Raw genomic sequence first — 26,845 nt, 5'->3', positions numbered from 1 at the left:
AATATGTTTATTAAAAAAATTAATGGTATGAGTTAAAGTAAAAAATAATAATTAATTTATTGTTAAGTCCATATTTTAATTTTACATTTTTACCTTTATTTGCCTATTTATTTCAACCTTTTTATTTATTACCCCATGACCTATATTATTAATCGTCCTAACTTAGCTTAATTATAATTTATAAGAATAAATATGTTAATTTAATGATTTATAATAAATTTAATTAAACAATCTTAATATTAAAATAAAAATTAAATAATAAATTTTAAATTAACAATTTAAGTATATTTAACTTTAAAACTACCTTAAGTTATTAAGTAATTTTACCAAACATTCCCTTATCTTCAAATTCTAAGTAAAGTCAAAAATAGAAAACTCTTCCCTTTAGCTAGCTTGATACTTTCGTATAAATCCAATCTTTCCAACCCTTTAGCCGACTTGATCCTGTCATGCCTTATTATTATTATTATTATTTTATTTTATTTTTTTGTGGAATCAATGCAATAGTGTTCAATCATCAGTCAATTTAAAGCTAAATCGTTCCATCATGACGTGAGAGATTTTTGGCCCTTTATGAATCATAGCTTTGAAGAAAGAGCACCACTGACTGAATGTGATATCATCCCACATTTTGCCACTGAATTACGATCCCACCTTAAAACTTGATGCTCCAAGCCTCCACCTACTGGAGCTCTGGAATTAGAGAAGATTTGAAGACGCCGTGTCTTTGCAAAACACTCTCCTAATGGCTTAAATAGCGATAGTCTAAAGTTTGGTAAATGGTGATGCGAGAGACAAGATAATTGGACCAACCAGGCTACCAGTTTTCTCATTTCGTATGTTAGATTTCTTCTACGTTCCATTCAAAGTCCCACAGTTTGTGCGGCTTCCTCAGTATTAACTCGTGATTTACATTACCCTCCAGCAAGTTGGAGTTGTGGTGGGGTCCAACACCCCCTATCTCTGAAGAAAAATCTTAATGGGTTGCCTTGTATTCATCATGGTGGGGTCTCTCACCAATGGTGACAAGCGATTGAGGTAACGTAAGTCAGAAGACAGAACAATAATGGAGCCATGCTTGGGAATCTTCCAGATTTTTCCCCCGACCGGTACTAGTCAGTATTGTGAAGCAATCAATCGTATTTTTTGGCGAGTTTTGTTTTATATTATTCTATTCAAAATGTGATTGCAACGTTTCCTGGAAAAAAAATGACGGACTGTCATTTTGAATCTCATGAAGATATTTGGTTTCAAATCACGAAAGTAACCTTATTTTAAGTTTCTTACTGGTTGATGAGGGAGTTTTGATTTCCTAATCTAAGCCTCACAAGTCACAACCTATGCTGTACTGAGATTGTTGGAATTTGAATTTAAATTTCACCCATGTTAAAAGCAGAATGGATAAGATTTTTATGGAATTCAAAATTTAGTTTGAATTCGACGGGTTAGAAATTGAATGAACATAAATTTTCATTTAATTTAAAAGGTTTATTCTTCACCAATGAAATTGCCTATAAATGTATAGATGTTGTAAAATTATAAAGTGAAGGAGAAGAAAACAAGAAAGAGAAATTAGAATGTAGAAAAAGCATATAATATATTTTCATTAGAGGTATCTCCATTTTATAGGGAGTCACAAAGAGATATATATCAATATGGATGATTATCCACAAGTTCCCATAATCCGATAAATTCTCATATTTTCTAACACTCCTCTTTGGATGATCATAAGAATATGGTAATCGTCTCATTAAAAACCTTGCTAGTAAAACTCAAAGGGACAAAACCTGGACGAAGGAAAAAAGAGTGCAATATATCCATATTAGCATTCTCCTCATGTAAACATGATTATGATTTCTTTAATATTTCAAATGGTAGATTTCTCAATCTTCGCATTCCAACGTCATAACTTAACTTTTTCAATGTGGTCGAAGGTAACGCCTTTGTGAATAGATCTGCTAGATTATTGCATGATCGAATTTGTTGAACATCAATCTCACATTTCTTTTAGAGCTCATGAGTATAAAAGAATTTAGGGGAGATATGCTTAGTTCTGTCACCTTTTATGAATCCTTTTTTAATTTGTGCAACACAAGCAGCATTATCTTCATGTAACGCGGTTGCATTGCCTCTGATGGAAGGTAGTTCACATGTTTCTTGTATATGTTGGATCATTGACCTTAGCCATACACATTCACAACTTGCTTCATGAATTGCAAGAATTTTTGAATGATTTAAAGATGTGACTACCATTGTTTGCTTGACTGATCTCTAAGATATTGTCATTCCACCATAAGTAAAGACATATCCCGTTTGAGATCGAGCTTTATGAGGATCTGAAAGATATCCTACATCTGCATACCCAATCAATTGTGATTTTGATTCTTTTGAATAATATAAACCCATGTCACTTGTTCCACAAAGGTATCGCAATATATGTTTAATCCCATTCTAATGCCTTTTAGTTGGGGCAGAACTGTATCTTGCTAGTAAGTTGACAGAGAATGCTATGTTTAGTCTAGTACAATTTGCAAGATACATTAGTGCACTAATTGCACTGAGATATGGTACTTCTGGACCAAGCAATTCTTCATTTTCTTCTTTAGGACGAAATGGGTCTTTGTTCACTTCAAGTGAACGAACAACCATAGGGGAATTGACTGGATGTGATTTGTCCATATAAAATCGTTTTAATAATTTCTTTATATATGTTGATTGATGGACTAATATGTCATTTGAACAATGCTCAATTTGCAGGCCAAGGCAATATCTTGTTTTCCCCAAGTCTTACATTTCAAATTCCTTCTTTAAGTAATTGGCTGCTTTTGTGAGCTCTTCAGGAGTTCCTATAAGGTTTAAATCATCCACATATACTGCAATTATTGTGAGCCCAAAATTTGATTTCTTGATAAAAACACATGGGCAAATTGAATTATTCACATATCATTCTTTTAACAAATACTCGCTCAAACGATTATACCACATACGTTCGGATTGCTTTAATCCGTACAAAGATCTTTGTAGTTTGATTGAGTATATGTTTCGAGGTTTTGGATTAGTTGCTCCAGGAAATTTGAATCCTTCAGGGATTTTCATATATATATATATATATATATATATGTTAGTATCTATAGACCCATATAAATAGGCTGTAACAACATTCATAAGACACATATCTAGTCTTTCAGAGACTGTTAAACTTATCAAGTATCAAAGTGTGATTGCATCCATTGCAGGGGAATAAGTTTCCTCATAGTCTATACCAGGTCTTTGAGAGAAACCTTGAGCAACAAGTCATGCTTTATATCTTATGATTTCATCATTCTCATTTTGTTTTTTCACAAAGACCCATTTATATCCAACAGACTTTTTGTGTCCAAGTGTTTGAACTAGAGGTCCAAATACCTCTCTTTTTGTTAATGAGTTTAGCTCTATTTGGATTGCTTCTTTCCACTTTGGCTAATCATTCATTTTTTGACATTCATTCACAGTTTGTGGTTCTTGATATTCATCATTTCTCATGATGTCCATAGCCACTTGGAATGTGAATATATTATCTATGATAGCGTCGCTACGGTCTTTTGTTTCTCTTGTGTGACTCATTGAGATCTCTTCAGTTCTAGATACCAGTATTTGATCAATTTGTGCCTCTTCAAGAGCTAACTATTTGTCAAGTTGGGTTTCATCATTTGACCCTTTCATATCTGTGAACTCTTTAGGAGTACTAAGTTTTTCATATGTTGTTTTTTTTTCCTAGGAATTAAATCCTTTGAACCAATAGGTCTACCATACTTCAGGCGTGTCTTAGATTCATTTGCTATGACATTCTCCAATTGTCCTTCAGGGACATCAATATGTGTTGGGGTGTTCATAGTTGGCATGTGTGACTTTGTTACTTTCTTTATATCTGTGAAAGCATTAGGTAATTGATTTGCAAGTCCTTGCAAATGAACAATCCTTTGAACTTCTAACTCACATTGTCTTGTGCAAGGATCAAGATAAGACAAGGAGGGTACATACCATGTAATGTCTCCTCATTACTTTGACTTGTCTCTCCTTAATGGCGGGAAAACATTTTCATCAAAATGACAATCTACAAAGCGGGTAGTAAAAACGTCACCTGTGACTGGTTCAAGATAACATATAATGGAGGGAGAATTAAAACCAACATATTTACCAAGTCAACGTTGAGGTCCTAACTTGGAACGTCAAGGTGGAGCTATGGGAACATAGACAACACAACTAAAAATACGAAAATGTGAAAAATTTGGTTAGGAGCTGAAAACTAGTTGTAAAGGTAAGCAATCATGATTAGCTATTGGGCGAATTTGAATTAAAGTGGCAGCATGAAGAATAGCATGCTCCCAAGCAAACAAGGGCAATTTTGTTCTCAAGAGTAATGGTCTTGCAATCAGTTGCAAACGCTTAATTAGAGATTCAGCTAATCCATTTTGAGTATGGGTATGAGCAATAGGATATTCAACATCAATACCAACCGACATACAATAATCAAGAAATATTTGAGAGGAAAATTCATCAGCATTATCAAGACGAATTGTCTTGATAGGATGATCAAGGAATTGTGCCTTGAGTCGAATTATTTGAGCAAGTAACCTGGTGAAGGCAATATTTCTAGTTGAAAGAAGACAAACATGAGACCAACGAGTTGATGCATAAATTAATACCATAAAATAACAAAAAGGTCCACTAGGTGGATGAATAGGTCCACAAATATCACCTTGAATACGTTTTAGAAAGGCTGGTGATTCATATTTAGCCTTGGTAAATGATGGTTTAATAATTAATTTGCCTTGTGAGCAAGCAACACAATTGTAATAATTGGGCATCAAAATCTTCTGGTTCTTTAAGGGATGCCCTAAAGAATTGTTGATGATACGACGCATCATGGATAATCTTGGATGACCAAGACGTTCATGCCATATCATAAAAGATTTTAAGTCACAAAACTTCTAGTTCATGACAACATATGACTCAATGGGTCTAATGATTGTTTGATATAACCCACAAGAAAAAGAAAGAAGTTTTTCCAAGATGTGTTTTTCCCCATAAATAATTGAAGTAATGAGAAGGTATTCATTACTATCATCATTCATAGTTTCAATGTGATATCCATTTCGACAAATATCCTTGAAACTAAGAAAATTTCGCTTGGAATTAGCAGAATAAAGGGCATCATTAATGTGGATTTTAGTTCCTCTAGGCAAAATAATATTTTCTCTTCCGGAGCCTTGAATCAAGTCTACAAGACCTGATATTGTATTAACATTAGACTTAACCAACGATATGTTGGAAAAATATTTTTTTTATCACGAAGGATTGTGTGTGTTGTGGCACAATTTACAAGTGGCACAATTTACAAGTGGCACAATCTACAAGACATGCATCTACATTGGATGCCGTATGATGTACCAAAGTATGAGAAAGATCTATGTATCTTTTGTGAGAAAGAAGAGAGAAAAGTCTTTCTATTTCTCTAAAAAGGAGAAAGTCTTTCTATTTCTCTTAATAGAGAAAAATCTTTCTATTTCTTTTGTAGAGACTAGTCATGCTAATAACGTATTGTAAAATTATAAAGTGAAATGAGAAGAAAACAAGAAAGAGAAATTAGAATGTAGGAAGAGAATAGAATAGATTTTCATTAGAGGTATCTTATTTTTATAGGGAGTCACAAAGAGATATACATCAATATGGATGATCATCCACAAGTTCCCATAATCTGATAAATTCTCATATTTTCTAACAATAGAGAAATTATTGATAAGTCAATGATTTTTTTTCTTTGGGTGTTTAGGTTTCTCTATGTCTTTGATTTTTATTTTTAATTTAATTTAATTTAATTTATTTATTTTTGCAGTGTCATTTGAATTAAAAATATGGAAGATGGAAACATAAGAAACTAATATAATTCAAGGCATAGAAGACTTCTGAAAGTATTTAATCTAACTTGCAGTTTTTATTTTAATTCTACAATGGTAGGAGAGCTAAATCATACTTTGATTTTTAGGGTGGTTTTGTGTCACACCCCTATTTTTTTTTTTTTCAAACTGAACAATTGATACTCAATTACAGTATAAGTGCTCTCAAAGATATGGGGATACAAAAATTTAAATGCTGAGTTCCTGCTTGATTTTGTGCAAAAAGAGAATATGCAAAACTTGTTATAAAGAGTACATTTTGTATTAAACTTTGTAACTATTAGTTAACAAAATATGTTTTGTTTCACAAAAGAAACTTGTACTACACTATTTTACTTATACCAAAACCCCATGGTTCACTACAGGTAGCCCATACTACAAGTGTACCTTACAAATATATATATATATATATATATATATATATATATATATATATATATATATATATATATATATATATATATATATATATATATATATATTACATCATTCCTACAAAAATATTCAGTCTTTAATGCAAAGGCAAAACCTCAAAACACTTTCAATGTGAGCAAACAACATCGAATCACAGTAAAGCATCACTCAAGCATTATTTCTTGCATAGGTATTTTGACATGCATCTAAAGGTGGAAAGTGATAGGTTAAGTTCATAACTCAGTAGGAAATTTTATAACCATCCTAATCATACTCTTAAAAACCTTGAATTAAACATGTAATAGCATGCATGATAAACATTTTTATAACCATTAACAAATATGCAATCATGTCAAACATGTATGCATGTGTTTGCTGGTTTCATCTTTGCTTTTCCTCATTTATCCTTTCACAACTAATAAACTACTCACCCACACCAATCTATACATCAAATATCAATGGTCTACAAGATACTCGATCAATATAATAATGACTATTCTGGGACATCACCGAAGGACAAGTCATACCCCGTGTCTTTTGGGACTCATACCCAAGGGCAGGACCAACCCCGTGTCTTTAGGGACTAAAACCCAGGGGCAGGACCAATCCCACACACCCACATTGAAGTGTCTTCCTTGAGGGCTTTAGGGACTTTCACCCAAGAACCCACGGTCCCACATAAATAACATATCAAAGGATAATGCCTGTAGCATCACATAAACACTTCTCACCAATCAATTCTCTGAATATCATCTATGATTATTCCATATCCTTCTTGCAATGCAACCACACCATGAACCATTTTCACAACACAGAACCATGAATTTTAATACCAATATATGTTCCAATCTCAATGTAACATTTCAACACAATAAATCGAGATGCAATGACACATTAAAACATTTTATGAAATCATAGAAATGACACGAAATTTCGAATAAATGTTTCAAGGAAAGAAATCAGATACACCATAGGATAGCATAAACTTCCTTACCTTACACAGACTTTCCCTTTGTGATTCTTCTATGTAAGTGATCTTTACCTATTACAAGGAATTGAAATGAAACACATAATTTAGACTTCCTAACGATGAAAATTTATGCAATTTACTATTGCTATTTTTTTAATTATAATATTCTCTATTCTACTTGCCTACAGGTTTTTAAATCAAATTTGAATTGAATTAAACAATATTTACAGTGCATATTAATATTCCCTAATTAATTACCAAACACTAATTGTTTTGATTTTCTTAAAGTCTAACCTATTAACAAATCCTAAGTGTCCAAATAACGTAATTAATCACATGTTTACTAATCTATTTTTCAATTAAACAAAATTAAACAAAGATTTATGCTAATCTTACTATTAATAAAATACTTAAGCTAAAATACTTTAATCTTAATTAATTGTGATTTTTAACTAAAACATATTTATAGCTAATTACACTCAACTTTTACACAAATTTTACAGTTAATTTGTTTCAACATACCATTAAGAACCAAAATAAACCTAAATTACTAAAATAAATAACTTGCTTACCTCAAATCTTCACTTTTTCTCTCTAGATCCTCTCTCTAACCCAAGTTGCTGCAGGTAAAATGGTGGAAAACGAGCTGCAGGCCCTTATATAGGGCTCTCCATGCAGCCAAGTAGGAGATGGCAGGCCACATGGCTGCCACTAACCCCAACTTCTCAATTTTGCACTTTAGTCCTTCAAGTTATCAAAAATTAAACCCATAATTGCCCAATAGTCCTTTAGGTTTTCATAACTATAATAAGCGCCTAAGAACCTAATAAGCATGGTTAAGTCATTAACTAATCTCACTTAACCTTAGTCAAAGTTTAATTCATAATTAAACATGATTAACACTAAACTAGTTTTAACATCTAATTAAGCATGTTTAAAGTTAAATACTAAGATAATCATTATTGTCTATTTAATTCATTGGTGCTTGGTATTACATTTTGTTTACTGTGATCTCTCTAGTTTTTTTAGGAATCTGACTAGAGCTTACTATTCACTATGAATCATTGATACTACCACTAGGTGTTTTTACTACATTTCTATTCTTCCAAGCAGTAGAATTGACTTGTTGTACTACGATCTTGACAAATCAATCCTTATCATGTGGTTGTAACATAACTCGAGTGTTTTTCTTTTTCTCTGCCCCATACTGGACTCTTTGTATATTGATATTTGCCACTCAACCACTCCATAAGAAAATCATCCTAAAATTTTTCATCTCTAGCTAAAAATTTGATCAATTCTGTTTTTATCAAATAAGTTGTAATAAGATTATGAGGTACCAATGGGTATCACTAGCAGGATTTATTTTTCTTTTCCTTTACTTTATGAATAAAGTATATAGCAGGGTGTCCATAATCAACTGAACCAATGACCACCATTGCCTAGTGAACACACAATAGATAGCCTCTAATGGTAAATCTTAGAGCTCTACAACATGCCAATAAGGAGATAATTGAGTCTTGATGAACCAACAATCCAGATACATCTCTAACCTACAAACTACGATATGTGAACTAAAACCCTCAATACATAGTGTAGTTGCCATAGTTGTAAAATTAGTTGGCTTAAAAGGAAGAAAACTTCGTCAATAGGCATGCCAATAGAAAGTCCAAATGTAGTAGATAAGGAAGCCTCATCAATGATATCTGATTTGCCTAAAACTGTGAAGTGTAAACGGTTACTGATCTCCTTATCTGTAGTCAACATAGAATAGAAATTTCTCACATCATCGGCATAAACACACGATAGAGGTTTCATAAATTGTCTAAGTCCATATCTTGATACAATGGCCTTATTAGAAAAATATTTCCCTTATCACTTATCAAAAACCTGAGAACACCAAAAAAAGAAAATATATTCAGCCTTAATAATTTGAACACTTCTTTATGGTCATTTGTTCTGCATGCGATAACCTCTACCATTTCAATACACAATTGACCCCTACTAGAATGTAATGAAAGCTAGATGAAGATGGAAATAGATCCATAAAATACACACTCCAATAGTCAAATATCTCTATAGCTAAGATGTTATGCAATGACATTGACCATCTCTTATCAATTGTTCCTGAATGTTGGCATTTTTCACATCCTTTGGTGTACTTCCAAGCATCTTTCATATGAGTGTTCCAGTAGAAACCTTACTGCAAAACCTTTTTAGTAGTTTTTTTGGAGGCAAAATGCCCTCCATATGCATCACCATGGCACATGTTTAACATATTTTTTCTTTTCTTCTAGGATACATCTTTTGATAATTTGATTAGGGTAATATTTGAATAAGAAGGGTCCTCCCACATATAGTTCTTTACTTTAGATAGGAAGAATGTCTTATCTTGAAAAATCCAATCCACTAAGAGCAAGCCAAGGTAATTCACTATGTCTGCATGTCATGGTAGTTTCCTTGTCATGGCCAAAACTTTATCAAGAAAATCACAATTTCTCTTCTTTAAATTTAGTCATAGTCCTTGATATGTGACCAACTATTGCATTTTCTACTCCTTTCTTATCTTTGATTTCAATTAGAACTCTTATAAGAGTAGTATCCAATGAACAAGCCTAGCTTTAGCTTCCATCTTCCCCAAAAAATACATCAACACAAAATGGTATATGAATTGTTGGGATATTTGAGCCTTGGAAAGCATGACATGATGTAATAGATTGAAATTCATTTATAAATTTATTTATTTATTTATGTTTCTTGGTTTCCCTTAAATATTTCATTTGTATTAATTGGTTATTTGAGCATGCATGCCCCACATCACTTACATTGTACATGATTTGGGTGAATTAGAAGTTACTCAGAAGATCCAAGTCATAGATTCTTTATAAAGTGATGATTTACCATATTTAGTTCATAGATTTAGGTTATCCATTTAAGACTATAGTGCACTAACTCCTAATTTGAGGGATGATTTGTCTTGGTTGTCAAGATGGTTTTCCCATGGTGAGTGTACTAGTGCATGTGATGCACATTGGACAACACCTATGGTAAATCAAGACACAAGACTATCCATGTTCATGATTTACCAAGTTACTAAATTGCATAGACTTTCAACCTTGAGAGGATATTAAGCTTGTGCCAAAGTTGACAAGAGGTTTTGACTTATGGGTGAGACCCTAACGTAGTCATATATCCCTATAAATTAAGTCATTGTTGATGGAGGTTGGTGGCAATAGGTATTCTCAATAAAAACACCATGATATCTCATGGATTGAGATAGTGTGTTCTCTTAGGTTATCTAAATGACATGTGATCTAGAAAACTATGACCATAACATTTCCTTCAGTGAAAATTTGACATATACTCCTTAGAATTAGAATATATTAATTGATCATATAATAAGTGAGATCTGTAACTCAAGTATTGGAGATATAATCTTGATAGGTGATAACACTACCTTGTTAGATTACGGACAGCAGTTCATGGGAGGTCTACATGTAGTGGATAGTAAGCCACAAACCCTAAGCTTTGTCTCATTATTTATATAGGATACTAGAGTGTAGTTGATTCTCTTTAGTGAAATGTTAAATCAACTTCAAAATTGGATTTTGAGGGAGTCAGTACTCCTATGGATTCCAGTGGTCCTCGCTCTGAGCTCATATACCATGATGGCATGATTTATGATGGTTGAATTGACTCTTGATTCATTATTATGTATAAGTGCGTTTTGGTAATTATGCAAGGTTGCGTAAGAGATAGTGAACAAGTTCTCTAAATTGGGTTAATTAATTAATTAGATAACCTTGTGTGGTTAATTAATCAATTAGGACCAATTTTGGGCTAAATTAAGTGACCTAAGCCTTGGTGGGCTCAAGTCACTTAAGCTTAGTAAGAGAACTCTATAAATACCTTAAAACAAATTATTACTCCGAGGATGGATAAAGCCTTAAAAAAAACTCAATAATCATTTCCATGGCTCTATTCCATTAACCACCTAGGATAATATAAAGAGAAAACTGTGATGAATTAAACAAAATTAAAATTAATTTAGGGGTGAGAGATGAACTTTCGTTTTCTATTTCACTAGCTACTTGAACTTTTGTTTAAAGTAGTTTTAATTATGGATTCTATGACCCTTTTCTAAGATAAGCTTGAAGTCACGATAAAATAGAATTGATTTTAGAAATTAGAATCAATTCAAAAAGTCTTTTGTGATGGATGGTAACCATGCAATCCCAAGTGCGATTGGCCCAATGGAAAAAGAATCTTTATAAACGATTTTTCTATTTTTTCTCTCCTCCTCACATAATGACATACTTGTGGACCCGCATTTTTCACGTGAGCCCCCACTCGATATGCGAGACTCGCTTTTTTTTTTTTTATTTGTGAAAAATTAATTTTTGGAAAAAAGTTGGAGCCGCCACTTATTTTATTTTTATTTTAAAGGGAAAATAAAACAAGAAAGAAAAACCCTAAAATGTGACTCCATAATTTTTGGAAAAAGCATGTCTTTGAAAAACCCGAGTCTAAGTCCGGGGATCAGGTTACTTATTGGGAAGGTACCTTTAAAAGGTAACACCCCTCTAAGCCCTCTAAAGGTCTCTACTAACTAAGTTAAGGGGAATGTGACAATTAATCGGTTAATTATGGATACCTAAGTAGGCTAGGTGGTTCCAAAAAATAGCATGCCAAACAAGATCAAATCATAATAAAGGAAGGTTAGGATGCGTACCCGGACCGCTTCTCAAGCGCTATCATAAAACATCGATGGTTAGTTTAAACAATATATCATCCAGCGTGTATTTTATTAGAAATAATTAGACAATGAAACATGTATATCAGAACACTCAAGCATTATTAGACATAAGCATTATTTCACAATGACAAACATATTCACAAAATTCAGAAAGTAGGTGATAGAGGACATACCTAGATAACATAGATAATTTGTAACGTGCTTCCTCAAGTTGTAAGGGGTTAGATAACAAATAATAAAATATAGAAATCCTAGCATGCTCGTTATCTAATTAGCATAGCAAAAGTGATCAAAGTATACAGAATCATCAATTATCACATACTATAATTCCTAAAAAAATAGATAGACATGATTTCAACAAGTGTCAAATGTGGCAACAAAAATAAATTTTGAAAAGATTTTCTTATGTAGGGGTTTCACTAATTCCCCAATCGATATACATGAATTTAGCTTAGAATTATCCCATTTATTTGGGACCACAAGCTTTGATTTGTGTTTTATTCAAAGCTGTAATTTTATTTGAAAGATGTGAACCGATCAAAACATGGTTACACATTATTTTAAAAAATGAGATTTTGATTCTAAGAACTCTAAATGAATTTTTGAAATGGATTGTTAAGGGGATCTTTTGACTCTAAGAAACTCTAAATGAATTTTTGAAATGGATTTTTAAGGAAAATGAGATTTTGAGAATGTTGTTATGTTTTAAAAATAAAAGAAATTAATTTGAAAGCAATAAAATGTATGAATCAAAATACCAATCAAAACAAAAGAGAACAAAATCACAAAGTAGAAATTTTGACAACCAAAACAATTGAAGGTGAGAATGGAGGCTAATCTTCATGAGTTTCCAAAAGCGTCAGAAAGAAAAAATCAAATTAAATGAAGGATCACTAAAGTAATAGGTAAGGCATTCTAAATTAGACAAACTAATAAAGTATCGATTCATGAACTAACCACTAGGATTTTAAAAAAGCATATAAATTAAGACAAGGGTGATCAGGAACTAACATTAATGATTTTGAAATAAAAACTAAAAAGGGATCAATTCAGGTAAGGAACTAAAATTATAGAAGTACCTAAACTAATTAAAACGAGTTTGACTAAATTAAACTAAAAACATGAACTTTCAAACATAGAATTAATTTTACTAAAGAACTAAAACTATAAAAAGTGCTTAAACTAATTAAAATGAGCCAAACTAAAAATGTCTAAACTAAATAGATGAATTAAATTAAATCATACTAAACTAAAACACGAACTTTCAAACATGAGATCAATTTTATTAAAGAACTAAAACTATAAAAGTATTTAAACTAAATAGATGAATTAAATCAAACTCGAAACATGAACTTTCAAATATATAATCAATTTTATTAATGAACTAAAACTATAAGGGTAACTAAACTAATTAAAATGAACCAAATTAAGTTCAAACAAATTGAGAAACATGAATTTGATTAGACTAGATCAATTAAACTTGTAAACTAGAATTCGTGAAACACCTAAACTATATAGGATGACTCAAAACCAAGATTAACAATTCTAACTTTCAATCTAATGGAATCAAAACAAATATAAAGAAAATTAACTTTCAAACCAAAAATTAAGAATAATAATAATAAATAAATAAAATAAAATAAAATATAAAAAAAGCTGACTTACCTTCTCTAAATGGTGTGTATGGGCTGCCCATGGTAAATCTTGAAGTAGTAGCTTGCTACTTCTTCTCCAATATGTGTGGTTGTATGTGGGGCTGTGGATGAGCCACTAATATTCATGGTAGCAAGTGATCCTCCATGTGCATGTGTATCATCTCTGATCGGCAACGTGTGAAGACCTTTCTCTCTTTAGGATGCAATGTGTGATGTATGGAGAGAATCCCTTCCGTAAGGAACACGAGGTTGTTAACTCTCCTTCAATGGCTGACTGTGCATTCTCCTTTCCATGGAGCCGTGTGGTGATTTTATTCTTTTCTCCAAAGACAGACAAAAGCTCGTAGACTATGGATGAAATCTAAAGAAAACCAGAGAGTTTTGATCAGCATGGGCGCTCGTGCCATTGGAGATGCAGCCGTGAAGATTCCCCTGAGTGACCGGCTGCTAGTGCGTGTCTTAAATAGAATCTGTGATGTGCGCTTGTCCTCTTGATGGGGAATACGGCTGTGCGCTCCCAGCTTGGAGGAAAGTGGCAGCCCACTTTTCAGAGAATTTGTGGCTGCTGGTCCTTAACGAATCAATGATGTCCGGGCCCCCTTCTTCTTACCCCTCAATGTGCGTGTCCTCTCCAAAAAATAAATCCCCTGCCTGTTCCCTCTGTTATCCTCTCTAAAAAATATCAGAAAAACCCATCTGCCCCTTGTCCTCTCTTTGAAAAAAATCACGTGTTTTCTCCTTGCCCAGAAAATTCTCTCTTTTTCCTCCTTCACGTGTTCTCTGCCTAAAAAAAAAAAATCCTCTTTTCTTGTTTCTTCATCAATTTCAACTTTTGAAGACAGCTCACTTATCAATGGTCCTTCACCAAATTTCCAACATGTTTCATTGTGGATTTTCAGCCATGAAAAACCTTCCATTCACAGCCACAATTCTCTTGTGTCCACCGCAAAAGTCAAACTTCAAGATTCACCCATTGCATGAAACTACCTTCAAAGGAACTCTCCATATGCAACCATATATTCCGCCATTCATCCATGGAGATTTATAAATTCGAGGCCATTATCTCCATTAAGCTATTATAAAATTTATCCACAGAGATTTATAAATTCAAGGCCTTTGAAACCTTATTGGAATCAAGTAATTAATATTCACAAAGTGGCTGCCCATTCTTCATCAAAATCGAAGTGTTAACACGACTAGAAGTGAATGAAAACCTTTCCGTTTAACCAAGGCATCAACACGACTGAATGTGTATAGCATCTCCTCCATTAAATCAAGGCGTCAACATGTGTAAAGGGGATGAAATTCCTGATGGTGCGCGATGGCGATTGCTGATGATGCATTCTGATTCTTCCTACAATGATCCAGACTAATTGTTCTTCAATGGATGAAGTTCTTCTTATGAATCACAATCTGGTGCATCTCATGATGGTGTGTGTTCCCGTAATCAATGGGAGCACGTGCTTTCCTCCAATCTCACTGAACCGTCTATGTTGGAGAGGAATTCCTCTTGGAGCGTGTTGTTTCCTTTTTCAAATTTGTAGCCTGTTCCTCAAAAAATCTCAATGGTCCGTGGTCACCTTATTCTCTCAAAGTGGTACCCTTCCATTCTTCCCATGCGTGGTGGATGCCTCCTTCTTAAAATTCTGGTGCGTCTCCTCTATCAAAAAATCTCTACGCTCCCCTTCCTTTCTCATATCGCAGCCTCACATTCTCTCGAATATTTTGTTTCCTTTTTTTTTTTTTTTAATCTGCCTGGATTTCTCGAAAGTGAGTACATGGTGACTCACTTGGAGATTCTACCGCCCCGTGTCCAGTTTGGTAAGTGTCCTCCTAAATCACTCCGGCTGTGTGTCAATCCTTATCAACATGGCAGCCCGCGTATAAATCCTCCAATCATGTGCACTGCATATATCTTTTCCGGATTGTGCGTGGAACTCTTCTAATTTAATCCCACTATGCTACGTAACCCTCACATCTCCAAGTGGCAGCCCGTGTCTCCCCCTCGAGTTCCCTAAGATGGTGCTCCTCATGCAAAACAAAATAAGATAAAATTAAAAATTAAAGGAAAAGAGAAGAAACTAATGAAAGTCATGAAATTGGTAATAAAATGAAATATGATTAAAAGAAAATGAAAGAGAAAATGAGATATCAGGTTGTACAATTCCATCATTCAATAAGGGGGTTGTATGCACATTTTGAAGTCTAAACAATTCAAGCAATTTCTTATTAGATAAGTGAATAAAAAAAATAGTAATAATAATAATAATAATAATGATAATGATAATAATAAACAAATAAAGAGTAAAAAAATGAAAATGAATAAACAAAATAAATATAATTATCGAATGCATGCAATAATAATAATAATAATAATAAGAGTTATATATATAAAAGTTAAGCCTGATGAAGTGTTTAAACGGCCCTACATGGGTACCTAATGAACTAAGTGTCCTAAATGGGCTTAGGGTGCCTAAGTGGGCCTAGGGTGCCTAAATGAGCTACCCTAAAAGCTATCCTAAAAATGAACGAAAAGCCTAAGTCTAAAATAGGGCTGCCAAGGGTCACAATAAGGGGTCAGATAATCCCTCGACCAAAATCTCCGAGGTGGCTAAAAAAAAAAGGTAAGTAGTATGAGTAGCAATGGGCTACCAAGGAACTATCGTGGGGCACTGAAAACGAATTTAAAGACATGTGCTAAAGGGATAAAATTGAGGGTCTACAATACTACATATGTCTTGTCTAGAATTGTTTCTTGAACTAGAAAAAACAATTCTATGAATTTTCCAGCGTGATTTTTTTTTTTTTTGAAAAAACCAAGTAGGTCCTAAATGTTTGCAATCATGAATGCAGGGATTAGAGCATTTTGAATATAATTTTAGAATATAAAATTAAGGGCACAAATTAAAAGAATATTTATTGTTATTCTAGGTATAAAAATAGAAGAAAAAAATTCTATTTATATTATTAGACAAGTTGTTCGCGGACACATTCTTCGAGAGAGAGTCATTGGTGTTGCATACTTGAGTTCCGTTTTAGTAGGGTTTTTATAATGCTTAAAGGGGGAAAGCACAATAGTGTTGAGCTGGCGCCTTGACCTAATGCTGCAATGATGACTGTGCAGTAAGTAACAGGACAATCATTGCAATTGCAAAACGATTGGTGGTTGTGTCAGACGACGCATCATGACGCAGTTTGCCGTCATGTCTGCTTGTTGAATGTACGGGTGATGGGTGGGATGGTCCATTGATGTAGACATAAGGATGAAGAAGGTCCCATCAGTCACTCCAGTGTCAGATGGCCATCGTTTCACATATTAGGGACGATTTGGGGCTATCAGGAGGATGTGGTCTGCTCAGTGGCCCCAAATGGTCTAGATAAAATGTTCCTGGGTGACACGTGGTCCAACAATGGTATTGCCACGCGAACAGCCACGTGGAGGTACATGTGGGCAGACACGTGGGAGAAGTTCCCCATTGTATCCACACAATCAGCAAGGCCATGGAGTTGCAACTGCAAGAAGTAGAACTTTTATATGAATGGTCAGACCAATGCATTCAGTCATGTCCAAATCCTCCCTTCTACCTCCACCAGCCACTTCCCAATCAAAATGATGAACAAGATTTGCTAACACAAGCTCAATTGCCATTTTCGCGAACAGAGTTCCCGGGCAACCTCTTTGGCCAGCTCCAAATGAGATCAACTCAAAGTCTTTCCCTGTGAAATCTATAGAAGAATTCAAGAATCTTTCTGGCCAAAACTCCTCAGCCTCATCCCACAACAGTGGGTCTCCCCCAATTGGCCATGCATTTGTAATGACTCGTGTCCCTGCTTCAATGTCATAGCCCATTATTTTGGCGCCCCGGGTGGATTCTCTGAGAATTAGTAGTGGGATTAGAGGGTGTAGTCTGAGAGTCTCTTGATCACTGCCATCAAATATTGCATTTTGCCTAAGTCATCCTCAGTTATGAGGAGTTTGCCTTGAGCAATTCCTCTGGCCTCATTCTAAAGTTGCCTCATGACTTGTGGGTGCCTCAAGAGCTTTGTCATTGCCCACTCCAAGACTGTGTATGTAGAATCACTTCTAGCAGCAAACATGTCCTACAACAAGGGAGAATGCCTTTTACTGGAAAGAAAACTGATAGGTATCTTGAATTCTAAAATGGGCGAGCAATGAATATCAAGTCAATTTGGTAATTTGGGAAAAATTATTATTGAACTTAAATTTTGGTGTATTTACATTCTGTATAAATCACATTGTACTATTATAATGATATATCATCTTGGCAAATGGGTGTTAACATAAGTAGATGAATCATCTTGCAACCGAAGGAAAATTGGAAATTCTTATAAATACAAATACATATACACAAATAATAATAATAATAATAAAAAGAAACTCCACAAAGTCCAACAATACCAGTTATAATGTTAAATTCATGATGTTTCTTTTTATATGTAGAAAGAAAGAAAGAATTTATTTATTTATTTATTTTTTTCTTGATTACGAAACAAACGTTGCTCGTCCATGATGGTTAATTAATCATTCTTACCTGAGTAAGAGTTTTGATGCAAACTCTAGTTATGGCAATGCCTGTGACATTATCCTCTTGAATGCTCAAGCAAAACGTCCACAAAATCCTTCATTTCCTCATCTACACCACATCTTTTCCTTCTCTCTACGTGCTATTTCACCACTTCATCAAGAAATCTATCGAACACTTTAGAAACTTTCTCCACTTTTGTTTCCAAACCATTGATGAAGTTCACCCATGACAGCCATGGAATGTAGTCGCCAACATTGAAGCCACCTAGCAACCCCACAAACTTCTTCAGTAGTTCTCTATATTTTCTTCCAGTTTCATCTCCACTGTATTTTCTTCATAGTGAAACTCTGCATATGAGATCATTTGTTAGGGATTGAAACATTTGGCTCAAATCAATTGGGGTGGAAGAAGCAGAGGAAGAGATCTTCTCCATCATAAGGGTTGTCTCTTCTTCTTGGACACCTCGGAAGGACAAAACCCTTCTGGTACTGAGAAAGTGGAGTACACAGATACTCCTCATCTGTCTCCAGTACTCTTTATAGGGGGTTGTGGAAACGTCCTTGTAATCATAGAGAAGCTTTGCCGAGATGTTTGATTTAGACCTATTTGAGAAGATGACATCATTGGTCTTCATGATCTCTCTTGCAGTGTTTGCAATTGAGACGATGACCACCGGAACTCTGCCAAAGTGGAGTAGCATAAGGGAGCCGTGACGCTGAGCCAAGACCTAGAGAGAGCGGTGAGAGAGCGAGCCTAGTTGGAAGAGGTTTCCAATGATTGGGAGTTTTAGTGGAAAATGAGGTAGCCTTTTTGTGGTGACGGTAGAAGTAGTAGGATAGAGCCATTTGATGAGGAAGTATATGAAGATCAAAAAAAGGAGAAGTAACATAAAGAACAATAGTTTTCCTTGTACAGAAGACCTAGAAAGCTTCCGATTTTCTTTTGGTGTGTATCTGATAGAAACTGAACTGAAACTATGTTTTTCATTTCATCACTTGAATATAATAGTAGCATCATGGTTTTTATACCAGTTTATTCAACTGTTACACTAACTACTCTACTTTACAGCCGTTCTAACTTCCTTGGGTTGTTGTAACTAACTGGAAGCTGAGTTCTTGATCAGTTTGGTTTGGGAGAGCAGAAACTTGAGTGTATTTTGTTTGGCTATCATCTCCCTTCAAGCTCACAGGGCAAGGGACAATGGAAAGTTTTGTTCTAAATCTGAGATACTGAGAGCTTGGTAAGTGCTTGGTAAAAATGTCAGCAATTTGATCACAGGTTGGAATGCAGTGGATGCTGAGATTTTTGCAAAGAACATGATCTCGGATGAATTGAAGATCAAGTTCATGTGCTTAAATCAAGCATGAAAAGCCGGGTTAGCAGCTAGATGAGCTGTACTTTGATTATCATACCAAACAAGAGGAGGAGTAGAGGGAGAAAGGCATAACTCTTGGAGCACAGACTGGACCCATATGATTTTTGAGGTTAGAGAAACTAGACCGCGATATTTTGATTCTGCACTACTGCGAGATACCAACCTTTGTTTGGTTGATGACCAAGATATTAGGTTGGGTCCAAGAAAGAGACAATACCCGTTGGTACTCTGACGGTCATCTGGGTGAGGCCCAATCTGCATTTGTATACCCTTGAAGATCAAGGAAGTTAGCTTGGTGTAACTGTAAACCATAACTTAAGGTGCCTTTTAAGTAACGAAGGATCTGTTTAACTATAAGCCAATGAGTTTCTATGGGATTGGCCATGAATTGGCAAGCTCTATTAACAACAAATGCAATATAGGGCTGAGTTAAGGTGACATATTGAAGGGCGTCGATGGTGCTACGATAGAGCTTAATATCCAAAAAATGAGGACCATCATGTTGTGAAAGAGTTCTGCCCAACATTCTAGGTGTGTGTGTTGGTTTGTAATCCAACATATTTGTACGTGCAAGAAGATCCTAGACATATTTGAGCTGACTGAGGTGCATCCTATTTCCATGGTGTATTACCTTAATACCAAGAAAATAATTCAGGCGTCCAAGATCATGGATGGCAAAGGTAGAGTTGAGGTAGGAAATAAAAGAGAAAACTTGAGAAGAATTACTTCCAGTCACCAGAAGATCATCAACATAAACAAGTAAGATTAAAACATCAGTTGCTGAATGCCGAAAAAACATGGAACTATCAGCTCTTGAGGCTTGGAATCCCCATTGAAGAAGAGCATGACTAAGCTTATGAAACCAAGCTTGTGGGGCTTGTTTAAGTCCATACAGTGCTTTGTTGAGTTTACAAACATAGGAAGGAAATTGAGGATCAACAAAACCACGAGGTTGAGCCATGAATACTTGTTCATCAAGGTCACCGTTTAGAAACACATTTTGAACGTCTAGTTGTCTGAGTAACCATTGGAAAAAAATAATAATGGCAAACACAATTCTTATTGTTGAAGCTTTCACCATAGGACTAAAAGTTTCAAAGTAATCCAGACCTGGAGTTTGCATGAAACCTTAAGTGACTAAGTGAGCTTTGTATCGATCAATGGTGACATCCAGTTTATATTTTAATTTGTATATCCAACGACATCCAATGATATTGCTATTAGCAAGAGGATGAACTAGCTGTCAGGTATGGTTCTGTATGAGAGCTTTGTATTTCGTTTCCATGACTAAAACCCAATTTGGATCCTTGGAGGCTTGTTGGAAAGAATAAGGTTCAGTAGGTTTATGAGCCAAAAGAAGCTTCTTCTTAAAGATTCTAGTTTTTACCCGGGTGATCATAGGGTGTGAGTTGTGTGGTGTTGAGGGATTAGTAAGAGAAAAACTACAAGATGTAGTGAAATGAACTGGAATAGGGTTGGGTATAGGAATTAAGGAAGCTGAATTATGGGAAGAATGACATGAATGGGCAGAATTAGACAAGTGAGGAGATTGAGATGTAGGAATTGAAGACTATGAAGTCTGAGTTGGTGGAATAGACAATGGTATAGGTAATAAGGTTGGAATAGACATGAACTGATAAGAAGAAGATGCAGATGAAGTGTTAACAATCTGTTGGAATGGAAATTTTGTCTCATGGAATTTTACATGTCGAGTGATATATATGCTGTTGGATTTAGAGTCAAAGCACATGTAACCTTTGTGAGTAGGACTGTAGCCTAGAAACACACATGGACTAGAGCGATAACAAAGTTTATGTTTGGTGAAGGTATGGATAGCATAGGTAGCCGAACACTTTGAGATTGTGATAGTTTGTAATTTTATTAAACAACACTTGAAAAGAAGATTGAAATTGAAGAACTTTAGTTGGTAATCGATTAATGAGATAAGTAATTTATGAAAGGCATAAAGCCAGAATTGCAATGGTAAAGAAGATGTGGCTAATAAGGCAAGACCAGTCTCAACTAAATGTCTCATTTTTCGTTCAACTCGGTCGTTTTGTTCAGGAGTGTAGGGACAAGAACATCTATGTGTAATCCCATGAGTGGTAAGATAAGGAGTGAAAGTTTTGAATTCTTCACCATTATCAAATTGCAAACATTGAATATGAAAAGAATATTGATTTTCAACCATTGTTTTAAATTTGATGAAGGTCGGTAAGGCTTGATCTTTTGTATGTAGAGAATATATATAAGAAAATCAAGAAAAGTCATCAATAAATAGAAAAAAATATCGAGCACCAGTTGTAGATGGAGTTGGGGTAGGTCCTCATAGATCAGTGTGAATTAAAGCAAGAGGATGAGAAACTCTAGAATTTGATAAAGAAAAGGGTAATTTGTGACTCTTTGCAACTGGACAAGCAGAACAAACATCACGTTTATTTCTTTGATAAGTAATATTACAAGAATCAAGAGTTTTTATCAGAATATCATCAATTGGATGACCAAGCCTGGAATGCCAGATGCTAGAGGTGATATTTGACATTGTAGGAGTGTAGAAGACTGCAAGGTCATCATCAGTCAAATGAGGGAATTCATATAAGCCATTCTTAAGTTGTCCTTGAAGAAGAACTTGTCTTGAGACTTGACTTTGACAAGAAAGAACTTTGGGTGAAACTAAAAAAAAACGTTATTATCTGTACAAAATTTGGAAACACTAATTAGATTAGTAGTGAGGTGAGAAACATGGTAGACTTTCTTTAAATGAAAATTTCTAAAGGTGGACGAGAAAAATTTTGAACCAGTGTGGAGGATGGGAAGTTTCTTACCATTTCCAACAATAACTTGCTCATTTTCTTTGTATGCTTGAACATCAGAGAGAGTCTCAATATCTTGAGCTAGATGATGAGTGGCCCCAGTGTCAAAGAACCATGTCTTACTATTTTTCGAAGCTGGAGATACAACCATAGCTTGCATTTGGTTGTTGCTATTGGATGTATTATGTAGAGAAGAACTATTTTTAGATGTATAGCCTTGAAAATTAATATCAAATCTGTGATCACAATTGTGAATGGTGTGACCTATTTTCCACACAATTGGCACTATGGATGATCGGTGGAGATAACATGGTGTGGACAGCTTCCGGCTTTATTTGATTTTACAGACTTTTCATGTTGCATTTTTCACATGCGTCCCCACTTGATCGGCGAGACTCGCTTTTTATTTGTGAAAAATTATTTAGTTTTGGAAAAATTGGAGTCACCACTTATTTTATTTTTATTTTAAAGGGAAAATAAAACAAGAAAGAAAAACCCTAAAATGTGACTCCATAATTTTTTGGAAAAAACATGTCTTTGAAAAGCCCGAGTCTAGGTCCGGGGATCAGGTTACTTATTGGGAAGGTACCTTTAGGAGGTAGCACCCCTCTAAGCCCTAAAGAGGTCTTTATTGACTAAATTGGGGAAATGGGGCAATTAATTGATTAATTGTAGATACCTAAGTAAGCTAGGTGATTTCAGAAAGTAGCATGCTAAATAAGGAGATCAATCACAATAAAGGAGAGTTAGGGTGCGTACCTGAACCACTTCTTAAGCGCTATCATAAAACATCAATGGTTAATTAAAAAATATGACACACGACATGTATTTTATCAGGGATGATCAAACAAGCATCGAGACAATCAAGTATGGCATCAAATAAGGGCAATGACATGTATATTCATGAAATTTTGGGAACGTACCTGGATAACTCCTAATGTGCTTCCTCAGGACATGGGGGTTAGATAATAAATAATAAATAATAAATAATAAATCCTAGCATGCTTATCTAATTAATTAGCAAAAATTATCAGAATTCGGAATAATTAATTATCATACATATCTTGTATACAATTCCTAAAAAGAAAAATGTAAATATAATTACAATAAATAGCAGGGTGGTAGCAAAAATAAATTTTGAAAAAGATTTTCTTATGTAGGGGTTTCACCAATTCCCCAAATTAATATACACGAATTTAGCCTAAAATTATCCCATTTATTAAGATACGGTTGCATATTATTTTTTAAAAAAGAAAAGAGATTTTAATTCTAGAGGCTTTAAATGAATTTTTAAAAAAAAAATTTTAAAAGGTTTTTTTTTTAGAAAAAGAGTTTTGTTTTAAAATAGAAAAAATAGAAAACAAAATATCAATCAAAACAAAAGGAAACAAAGATCACAAAATAAAGATTTTAGAAAATCTTGTCAATTAAAGTGGTGAGGGTAAAGGCCAACCTTCATGGGTTTTCCAGTGGCCCTAAAAAAAATTTGACCAACAATCACTAAGGCAACAAATTTATGACTTCCTAATCAAACAAACTAACAAAATTATCATCCAAAAAACTAACATTTAGATTTCAAGAAACACATGATTAATGACTAGAATTAAACTAATTGGAATTAAAAAATGTAGACTTTACCTCACAGGATCAATTAAACTAAAGAATCAAGATTGATAACACGTTCAAATTAAAAATAAACTAGAATTTAAATTAATCGGAATTAAAAATATAAACTTTACCTTACAAGACCAATTAAACTAATAGATTTAAGATCAATAACTCATTCAAATTGAAAATAGACTAAAATTAAACTAATTGGTATTAAAAATATAAACTTTACCTTACAAGATCAATTAAATTGAAGAATTAAGATCATTAACATATTCAAATTTAAAATAAACTAGAATTTACACTAATCGGAATTAAAAATATAAACTTTACCTTACAAGACCAATTAAACTAATAGATTTAAGATCAATAACTCATTCAAATTAAAAATAGACTAAAATTAAACTAATTGGAATTAAAAATATGAACTTTACCTCACAAGATCAATTAAATTAAAGAATTAAGATCATTAACATATTAAAATTTAAAATAAACTAGAATTAAACTAATTGGAATTAAAAATATAAAATTTTCCTCACAAGATTAATTAAACTAAAGAATTAAAATCAATAACATATTCAAATTAAAAATAAACTAGGATTAAACTAATTGAAATTAAAAATATGAATTTTACCTCACAAGATCAATTAAATTAAAGAATTAAGATCAATAACATATTCAAATTAAAAATAAACTAGGATTAAACTAATTGCAATTAAAAATATGAATTTTACCTCACAAGATCAATTAAATTAAAGAATTAAGATCATTAACATATTCAAATTTAAAATAAACTAGAATTTAATTAATTGAAATTAAAAATATGAATTTTTACCTCACAAGATCAATTAAATTAAAGAATTAAGATCAATAACGTATTCAAATTAAAAATAAACTAGGATCAAACTAATTGAGATTAAAAATATGAATTTTACCTCACAAGATCAATTAAATTAAAGAATTAAGATCATTAACATATTCAAATTTAAAATAAACTAGAATTTACACTAATCGGAATTAAAAATGTAAACTTTACCTTACAAGATCAATTAAACTAATAGATTTAAGATCAATAACTCATTCAAATTAAAAATAGACTAAAATTAAACTAATTGGAATTAAAAATATGAATTTTACCTTACAAGATCAATTAAATTAATAGATTTAAGATCAATAACTCATTCAAATTAAAAATAAACTAAAATTAAACTAAAAATATAAACTTTACCTTACAAGTCCAATTAAACTAATAGATTTAAGATCAATAACTCATTCAAATTAAAAATAAACTAAAATTAAACTAAAAATATAAACTTTATTTAAACTTTCATGTAGATTAAAATAAACTAGCATAGAACTAATGAATTGCAATCATAAAAGAGAGACATTTAATCTAAGAAAAATAAAAGATTGTTCGAAATCAAGATTTAAAAGAATTTATCACAAACAATTAATTAAACCAATCAACTAAAACCCAAACTAAAAAGAAATACTGTATCAAAAATCCAAAAACTAACCTGTATTGTATCAAAAAAATACTCTCTTGATGTGTCAAAATGGCAGCCCAATTAGTCCTTCAAGTCCTCTACCGCTCCTCCCAAAAAAAGCTCTTTGTAGACCCCCCCGGGAGGAGAGAGCTTGCTGGGATTATTTATCATTATTTTTTGGGTTGCTTTTCAGAGGGCTCTCAAGTGCGCTGCTCTCGGGCGGCCAGATGGGACATAAGAGGAACAGAGGAGCTGGGGACAGGGGGTTTTTTTTTTTTTTTTTTTTTTTGAGTGGCTTGCTAAGGAAGCCAAAAAAAAAAAAAGGAAAAGGAAGGGGAAGTGGTCTTCTGGGTTTTTTGTCTGAGAGAGAGGGGGGGGTCTTTTGGAGTGGGTCATTGAGGGGATACAGTGGAAAAGAGAAAGAGCGGAGTGCCGAGGTTTGAGGGAGATTCTGGCTGGAGATGAGATCCCCTGTTTTTATGGGTATTTTTGCTTGAAGAACTTAGGTACGAACACGGCAATCCTCTCATTTCTCGTTATTCACTGTTTTTGCTTCAGATTGTTATTGTTTCTTTCTGCATTATATTGCTTGGAGTGGATATTGTAGGCCATTTTGTTTGTTTGTTGGGATAACCCTGTTTTTTGTGTTTACCATGCTTTCATGCTCCCTGCTTTTCTTTTTTTTTTCTTTTTTTTTTCCATTGAGGAACACCATCCAAAATCTTCATACCCACCTTCATACCCACTGAGCCCGTGTCTTCTTTCATCACCTATCCATCACACCCATCGTCATATCTATTTCATCACTAACCCATTTTCCTCTCGCCAGCCGTGGTTATGCTTCGTCCATCTCATGCATGCGATCCCCCACTACTATTCCTATATTCTCATCCTTTCAAACTCCTCAACACAACACCTAACCCTCGTACCTGCACCTCGCCATGCCCGCGCCTAGCGCACCCCCATAGGAACCCCGAAGCCGTTCGCCCACCTGCATGGGAGCCATGCATGCCGCCCCTCCCCGCGTCTTCCTGCATCGGCTATGTGCACGCGTGCACCAGTCACCAATGGCGGCAGCGCCTTCTGGACGTCGCCAGGCCGCTGCCACCTGCTCCGGCAACGCGCGCGCCTGCACCAGCAGCCATTGGCGGCGGCACCTTCTGAACACCACCAGACCGCCGCCACAGCTCCCCTCTTCCCCCGCGCCGCCACCCCAGCAGCAGCAGTCGCGCCTTGAGGTCGCGAGCCGATTCTCCCCGACGCCGGCACGCGGTTCGCCATGCA

The 26,845-nt window shown here is 34.2% G+C and overlaps 1 protein-coding gene across 1 annotated transcript; it reads right to left on the bottom strand.

Moving 5' to 3' along the window:
* Positions 1-17,221: 17,221 nt before the first annotated feature.
* On the bottom strand, positions 17,222-26,567 carry LOC100260358 (cytochrome P450 736A117-like). Its single transcript, XM_019226414.1, has 5 exons — positions 26,491-26,567; positions 18,659-18,958; positions 18,427-18,601; positions 17,747-17,832; positions 17,222-17,606 (listed from the first exon to the last, which is right to left on the bottom strand). Exons 1-5 carry the CDS (start codon positions 26,565-26,567, stop codon positions 17,222-17,224), a joined length of 1,023 nt encoding a protein of 340 aa, XP_019081959.1.
* Positions 26,568-26,845: the final 278 nt, after the last annotated feature.

The sequence above is a fragment of the Vitis vinifera genome, chromosome 17, assembly GCF_030704535.1.
Source record: "Vitis vinifera cultivar Pinot Noir 40024 chromosome 17, ASM3070453v1".
Classification (NCBI taxonomy): domain Eukaryota; kingdom Viridiplantae; phylum Streptophyta; class Magnoliopsida; order Vitales; family Vitaceae; genus Vitis; species Vitis vinifera.
The sequence above is the reverse complement of the archived record's forward strand: the minus strand, read 5'-3'. Positions and strand labels throughout refer to the sequence as shown.

Excerpts from the sequence above, each read along its gene's own strand:
- LOC100260358 (XM_019226414.1), bottom strand. The coding sequence starts at position 26,567 with ATGGCTCCCATGCAGGTGGGCGAACGGCTTCGGGGTTCCTATGGGGGT. Across the intron at positions 18,959-26,490 it reads GCGGGCATGGCGAGGTGCAG|AGTTCCGGTGGTCATCGTCT; the intron begins GTACGAGGGTTA and ends CCACTTTGGCAG. Across the intron at positions 17,607-17,746 it reads AGGCACCCACAAGTCATGAG|AGAATCCACCCGGGGCGCCA; the intron begins GCAACTTTAGAA and ends ACTAATTCTCAG.